Source organism: Pongo abelii, chromosome 1 (assembly GCF_028885655.2).
Source record: "Pongo abelii isolate AG06213 chromosome 1, NHGRI_mPonAbe1-v2.0_pri, whole genome shotgun sequence".
In the NCBI taxonomy this organism is placed as follows: Eukaryota; Metazoa; Chordata; class Mammalia; order Primates; family Hominidae; genus Pongo; species Pongo abelii.
In genome coordinates this window covers 225,295,287-225,303,128 of record NC_071985.2, presented here as the reverse complement: position 1 = coordinate 225,303,128, position 7,842 = coordinate 225,295,287, and the positions used below count along the sequence as shown (strand labels likewise).

Genomic DNA, 7,842 nt, shown 5'->3' with positions numbered 1-7,842 from the left:
AGGATGTTGCTCAAAAGTGACTGTCCCAACTAAGGTGCAGGTGCAATAAATTAACCTAAATGTCCTTCACTTGACCCAGCTCATTATAATGTCATTAACATAACATTAGCATTGTGGTTTTAGCCCCCCTGTGGGTTTTATTTAGACACTCATGGATAATAACCAAGATAGAGTCACTCTGGCCAACCCCAGGCATATACAGATGCAACACTCCTAGGAGGGAATTTTACCCTCCCATTTGAGCAAAGCCCACAAAAGACTTCCTGGCTTCTGCAGCATAAAAGACACAGAACTCAGCCCTGTTTCTGGCAACTTGCTTTTGTTGCAGTCAACTGAGGAATGGAGAGACCAATATGAGAGAAACAGGAGGATTGTTTATTTTCGGTATGCACTGGCTCAGTGGACTCACATCCAAAAAGCTGAGCATTGAACAAAGACAGAGTGGGGTTTTTGTAAGTGGCCTTACAGAAGCAAAACAAAAGCAGTTAATCATACAATGACAGGTCACGTAATCTATAGCATAGCATAACTTGTGACCTTGCATAGCTGGTGGCCTTGTAGCTGCATCGAAAGAAAAACAAGAACTGGCTAAATACAGACATTTGTAAAACATAATAATGCTTAAGAAGACTGAGAAAAGAGTAACAGTAAAAGAATCTGTCTTTCTCTCTCTCTCTCTCTCTTTTTTTTTCCCCTCAACCTTGCTCTGGAAGCAGGGGAGTGTCTGGAGCCCATTCCTTTGGCCTTGGCTATTCTGACAGCATTATAACAGTCCTTGAAATGAGCTTGCTAGGTAGAGGAAAGCTTGTTCTTTTCTTTTTCTTTTGAAACCTTGCCTTGCCACATTCTGGGCCTTAGCTTTTACTTTTCTTGGAGTGAATAAGTGCAGTACTTATTATTATTATTATTGTTATTTTTAAATTTCTGCCTCGCTTTCAGGACCCCTCTCTTTGCTGAGAGTTTTCCTTTTGTTTAATAAATCCTGTTCTATTCTACTCACTCTCCACTGTCTGTGTGCCTTATTCTTCTTGGTCATAGAGCAAGAACCCGGACCTAGCTGCACTAAGGACTAAGCAAACTACAAAGGAAGCAAGAGATTGGAGTGATTCAAGGAAGAGGCCACGAGCCAAAGAATGCAGGTGGCCACCAGGAGCTGAAAAATGCAAGGAACAGATGATCCCCTCAGAGCCTCTGAAGGAGCCAGCCCTGCCCACACCTTGACTTTAGCCCAGTGAAACTGGTTTTGAATTTCTGACCTTTAGATCTGTAAGAGAATGAACTTGTGTTGTTTTAAGCACTGAGTTTTTGGCAGTTTGTTACAGCAGCAGGAAACGAATACAATCCTCTGCTTGCATAATCGGTCCCTTAGGCATGAGGGGAGGGTGAGGACTCATTATGCATTTGATCAGGAAGGGTGGATTTGACCTGCTTATTGACCAGGGAAGGGTGGAGCTGAAAGACATACAAATCTGCCTTGCAGATGTAAACTAGGGGTGGAGCATACTGAAGAGATATAAGCAAGACCCTGGCCTACTAGGGGTGGAGCATACTGAAGAGATATAAGCAAGACTCATGGATAATAACCAAGATGGAGTCACTCTGGCCAACCCCAGGCATAAACAGAGGCAACACTCCTAGGAGGGAATTTTACCCTCCCATTTGAGCAAAGCCCACAGAAGACTTCCTGGCTTCTGCCGCATAAAAGACACAGAACACAGAACTCTACTTCTACAAGAAGTAGAAGGTAGAACCAGCAGGAGATACAAACAGAACATCCAATTCTCGTGGCAGGAGGATGGTGAGTTTGCACAGAGAAGGGACACAGGATGTTGATGGCAGGCTGAGCTGTAAATATTTTTAGGTATTTGGTTCCTATTTTGCTTATACCTAAATTAATGACAGAAAAGAGGATTTCCACTAGGGTTTTGGGCTGATTGCTTTTGGATGTGGGTTACTGGTACCCAGTGGGGAAGAGGATAGAGACACAGGAGGAGATGCCTGTTGGGAGACAACTCTACCCGACAGGTGCTGAATTCCAGGAGGATGTGTGAGGCTGGAGATGCTCTCTAAGACCGGGGAACTCATCACCAGGAGGCTAGTGAGAGAAAGCAAGGGCCCCCCCCCGTGGAGTTGGACCTGACTGTAGCTGGATTTTCTGCGAGTGGGTTAGTTCACACAATGACTTACTTGTGTCGATGCTCCATTTATATGGATATAGCTGAAAGTCATAAAGGAAATAGAAATCTGTGAGTTTAGCATCGAAATGCCAAAGGCATTTCAGAGTGTGTGTATTTTAGATAGAGGACAGTCTCTGGGCTGTTGGCTTAGCTGTATCTATTCTTCTTGTATATGTAATTCTAAGAAGTGTGGTCATCTGGTTTCTGCCAAACAGATGAGGAAGCCAGGAGATGAGAACAGACAGACAACCCTAAGAGGCAAGAGCTGGAAGCCCATGTTAGAAATACTAATAGTGGGCCGGGCGCAGTGGCTCACACCTGTAATCGCAGCACTTTGGGAGGCCAAGGCAGGTGGATCACCTCAGGTCAGGAATTCAAGACCAGCCTGACCAACATGGCGAAACCCCATCTCTACTAAAAATACAAAAATTAGCCAGGTGTGGTGGTGGGCGCCTGTAATCCCAGCTACTTGGGAGGCTGAGGCTGGAGAGTCGCTTGAACCTGGGTGGTGGAAGTTGCAGTGAGCGGAGATCACTCCAGCCTGGGTAACAAGAGTGAAACTCCATCTCAAAAAAAAAAAAAAAAGAAAGAAATGCTAACAATGAAAAAATCAATACACACACAATGACACAATGGTACCTCCAGCTGCTCCTGTTGCTCAGCCCTTCCCAAGAACTTCCCAATCTCCCTACAATCCACCAATCCAGGGTTAACTCCTGGCAGAGCAGGGAGCTTCCAGACTTTCCTCCACACCAAGTCTGGCTTCTGTTCTGATTGGTTGTGTCCCAGCCTTATGGATACCCATGAGCATAGATGTGCATTACTTTAGCAATCAATTAAGCTAGCTAACTTTCCCCTCTCAGTATCTGGTAAAAGAAATCCAAAAACATTACAGTTAGGGGTCATTTCTTTCCTTTCTTTCTTTTTTTCTTTTTTCTTTTTTTTTTTTTTGAGACGATGGAGTCTCCCTCCTGAGCCTCCCGAGTAGCTGGGATCACAGGCACATGCCACCATGCCTGGCTACTTTTGTATTTTCAGGATAGACGGGGTTTCACCATGTTGGCCAAGCTGGGCTCGAACTCCTGACCTCAGGTGATCCGTCCCCCTTGGCCTCCGAAAGTGCTGGGATTATAGGTGTGAGCCACTGTGCCTGGCCAGTGGTCATTTCTTGCAGGGATAATTATATATATGTATGTTATATGTTATAGGCCCAGCAGACATCAATATATTACAATGCAGGAGAATAATTGATGTTCATATTAGTGGGACTCAGTCATTAAGAAAAGTTTAATAAAATTCAGCTTTATCTATTGAAAAATGTACCGTACATTTTAGAGGTTTTAGACATCTTGGTGCTTACATAGGATTGAGCCTGTAACCATCTAGAACTTACTTGTTCAGAGTGACTCATTCTTCAGGATGAGCTCACACTCCTGCATGAAACAGAACAATAGCCTTTCTGTGTTACTTACAGCCGAGATAAGCATATTCTTGTGTAGCCAGACTCTTTCTTTTTTGTTTGTTTTTGTTGTTGTTTTTGAGACAGAGTCTCGCTCTGTTGCCCAGGCTGGAGTGCAGTGGCGTGATCTCAGTTCACTGCAACCTCTGCCTCCTGGGTTCAAGTGATTCTCGTGGCTTAGCCTCCCAAGTAGCTGGGATTACAGGCACGCACCACTATGCCTGGCTAATTTTCATATTTTTAGTAGAGACGGGGTTTCACCACGTTGCCCAGGCTGGTCTTGAACTCCTGACATCAGGCGATCACCCACCTCGGCCTCCCCAAGTGCTGGGATTACAGGCGTGAGCCACCGTGCCTGGCCTGCCAGACTCATTCTTTTATGCTGGTCCTGTGCAGCCTGGGCTAATGGTGCCTCCCTAGTCATTTGGTTCATCATCTGTCCCTGCTCACCTGGGCTGATGGTGCCTTCTTGCCCACCTGGGCTGGCCATGCCTCCCTACCCCCTTCTTTTTCCTTGCCTCAGTGGGCCTTGTCGGGGGGCAGTGGTAGAAGCAAGGAAGAACAAAGGCTCCTTTCTCCCTTTGACCTTATGTTGTAATAATGATAAACTTGTCAACTCATCTCCGACAGCCAATCCAACCATAGGCCCTAGAAAAATAGGAGTTTAGAATTAAAAAAACCACCTTGATCCGCCAAGGATATGGTTGGATGAAGGCAGAAGGAAGCTCATAGCATAGAGAGACACACTAAAAATAAAAGCAACAAAAACAGAGCAGACATAGGGCATGCACCTGTTGCCCCAGCTACTTGGAGGGGATGAGGCAGAAGGGGGTGCTGCTGAGGCGGGAGGATCACCTGAGCACTGGGAGGCTGCAGTGAGCCATGATTGCACCACTGCACTCCAGCCTGGGCAACAGAGTGAGACCCTGTCTCAAAAAAGAAACCAAAAACCAAAAAAAACAACAACGAAAACCCACTGCCACCACCACCAACAAAAGCAAACCCAAACAAACAACGTGCCTCCCAAATCCAAGAAGAAGACTCATGTTCAAAGGTGATGGAAAATTTCAGGGTTGAAGTAGACAAGGAGTCAGAAAATAGGCAACACTACTGACCACACCTGATTCTGGGTCCAGTATGTCCTTGGCAGGGTGTTGCACAGAGAAGGGAGGGGACCCTCTCTCTAGAAGTGTGCCCTCGTTGGCAGATGGCCTTGCTTCTCCAAGAGGCCATCATCTGATCTGACCCCCTTATTGCCTTAATTACTCACGTTCACACCAATTCTCAACACCAGCCAGGTCAACAGGTTGCTGGCCAGCCCAGGCTCTTGCCTGCGCGAAAGGCAAAACCAGGGCAAAGCTTCAGATGTGATGGGTGGATACGCTGCACAGCAGTTCTGCAGCAGGGCTGCTGGCATCATGGCTTCACAGACGCAGTATGTGCACTGTATTTTAAGGAGCTGTGTGAGGCGAGGAACGTCCCAGAGCTCTCCTGGGAAGCCCCAAATGCTCACCGCAGGGCAGTGAGACCCGTGGGGCTGGGAGCTGCCAGGAGTGGTGGGCCCTCTCCATTTCACTGTGCTCTACCGCAAGCACTCCTCTCTCTGACTCTCCAGGGCCCCTTCCTGCCTCCCTCTCTGGGCAGTCTCCCCTCCTCGTTGGCCCAGGCTTTCTCTGAGCTCCTTCCCGCTCCAGTTCCCCTCACCTGGGCTCATCCAGTCCTCCCAGGCTTCCATGACAGCCTGACATTTTGGTCTCTGCCCGCCTGCAGCTCCCTGATTCTTTCTGGGTCTCCCAATTCAGATTCCCAAGAAAAAATTCAGATGACCGAGTTCGTGTTTTCCTGCCAGTTTGATGTCAAGGGTCCTGCCCGGGCTTGTAAAGGGTCTTGCTCTCCTCAGCAGAGGTGGGGCCTTGTGATTTACAAGGTGGCCCTTTCCACAGGGCTGGGAGTCAGCAGGTAGGCGTCACTGATTTAGCAAGGACAGAAGAGTAGGTTTCTCATTTTGGCAAATAAATGGTCCATAAGCTGGAGATTGAAGCATTTTTCCTCCAGTTCCCTCACTAACCAGCTGGGCGGCAATGATAAGTCACTTCCTTTTCCTATAAAATGAGGGGTCTGAATAGATGCTAATGCCATTTGCTACACACCAGGCACTGCTCCAACTACTGCAGTCACATTTATTGCCGAATCCCCACAAAGGATGTGCTATCACTAACTCCTTTTAAAGAAAGGAGGCGGCCAGGTGCGGTGGTTCACGCCTGTAATCCCAGCACTTTGGGAGCACGAGGCAGGAGAATCACTTGAGTCCAGGAGTTTGAGGCCAGCCTGAGCAACATGGTAAAAACCTGTATCTACAAAAAATACAGAAATTAGCAGGGCATAGTGGCATGCGACTGTGGTCCCAGCTACTTGGGAAGCTGAGGCAGGAGGATTGCTTGAGTCCAAGAGAAGTGAGCTGAAATCGTATCATTGCACTCCAGCCTGGTGACAGAGAGAGACCCTGTCTCAAAAAAGAAAGAAAGAGAGAAAGAAAAGAAAGAAAGGAAGAAAGAAAGAGAAAAAAAAAAAGGAAGGAAAGCTGAGGCACAGAGCACTGTGTTGCCCATGGTCACACAGTTAGCAGGTGGCACAGATCCTGTCTAGTTTCAGAATCCTTGTCCGTGAACATGCTTTGCTCTCTCTCTGAGATTCTTTCAGCTCTTGAGCTTTAGAAATGGAAGTTTCCAGCAAGTTCTTTGCAGCAGCTGATGTTCTCTATTAAATGACAGCGGGGAGTCTTTGAAATATTTGGGAGAGCCTACGTTTACCGCTAACATCCTTGTTGTGAAGGCCTGCTGCCGTTTGCCATTCCAGGACCAAGTGGATAATGAGTTAAGCTAGGCCAGGAGGGGGTTCAGCTCCCCACGACAAGGCAGGGGCGGCCCTTTGTGTCCGGCAGCCTGGTAGCCCCCCTGCAGAAGCTCCGGCTACCCTTTGTATTTGACCTTGTGGAAGGGCATGGGAAGCGCTGGCCTGTCAGCAGGCATAAACTCAAAAGTTTCTCCTTCAGCTAATTTCAGGGACTGTCTAGCCAAGTGAATATACAGGATTAGGTAATCCATGGATCCTGCGAGGGCAATTGGCTGATTGGCTTAGGTGTGCCCAAGCGCCCTGCAGGTGTCAGAACAAATCCATGCAGAAACACAGACGCCCACACCAGCTTGAATGGCATAAAGGCACGCATTGGAATGTGGCTCATGAGCTGGGGCCCAGGATCAACCACTGGTTTAAGGAGAGGACCGTGAAATGTCCAAACATGGAGGCCAGGCCATCTCCCTGGGTGCCCGGCTGAGGGCAGCCACGTGTCTGCAGCGGTGGCTTGTGTCCATGACTGAGACGGGCAGGGTTTGCAGGCAGTGGTGATCCCATCAGCAGTCCCCAGATCTCTAACGTCAGGAAAAAGAGCATGGGAAGTCCGACGGTCCAGGAAAGTCCTTCATCCTGCTTCTCCCTGCCTTGGGCCTTTTCCCATTTCCGCAGTCACCTGTCCACAATGGCTGCACTGTGTGGCCCTTCAGGTGTTCCTAAAACACTGAACAACCAAACCCATGGACTGACCGGATATGAAATTGACGTGGGAGGAGATCAGGCAGGTGCTGGGGCTGCCTGGCCCAATACACGGAGCCAGAAGTGCTGTTGTAGGGAGGGTGTTATTGTTTTAGTGGGTGCAGCAAAGGGTGGTTTAGCCAGCTGGGTGGATCAATTGTAAATTGTTATTTACAGTTTCTGAGCCTTTAAATGAAGAGCTTCGCCGGAATCAGTCTTCATTCCAGATGTGCAGCACCATGAGGGCCCTGGTGCTTCTGCTGTCCCTGTTCCTGCTGGGTGGCCAGGCCCAGCATGGGTCTGACTGGACCTACTCAGGTAAGCCCCTAGCTTCTGCATGCTCTCTCAGTTACCCTCACACCCTTACAACAGGACAAGTGCCCTTCTTCTTCTTTTTTTTTTTTTTTTAGAGAGAGAGAGTCTTGCTCTGTCACCCAGGCTTGAGTGCAGTAGTGTGATGTTGGCTCATTGCAACCTCCGCCTCCTGGGTTCAAGTGATTCTCCTGCCTCAGCCTCCCGAGTAGCTGGGATTACAGGTGCCTGCCACCATGCCTGGCTAATTTTTGTATTTTTAGTAGAGACAGGGTTTCACCATGTTGTCCAGGCTGGTCTCGAACT

At 48.2% G+C, this 7,842-nt stretch overlaps 1 protein-coding gene across 1 annotated transcript in view; it reads left to right on the top strand.

The window, feature by feature from the left end:
* The first annotated feature begins 1,547 nt into the window (after positions 1-1,547).
* The window catches only part of CA6 (carbonic anhydrase 6), a 35,189-nt gene continuing 28,894 nt past the window's right edge, over positions 1,548-7,842 (top strand). The window contains exons 1-2 of the mRNA XM_003775820.4: positions 1,548-1,798; positions 7,402-7,542. Coding sequence (XP_003775868.3) covers positions 7,452-7,542 — 91 coding nt within the window. The 5' untranslated portion in view covers positions 1,548-1,798; positions 7,402-7,451. The remainder of the gene's footprint in view (positions 1,799-7,401; positions 7,543-7,842) is intronic.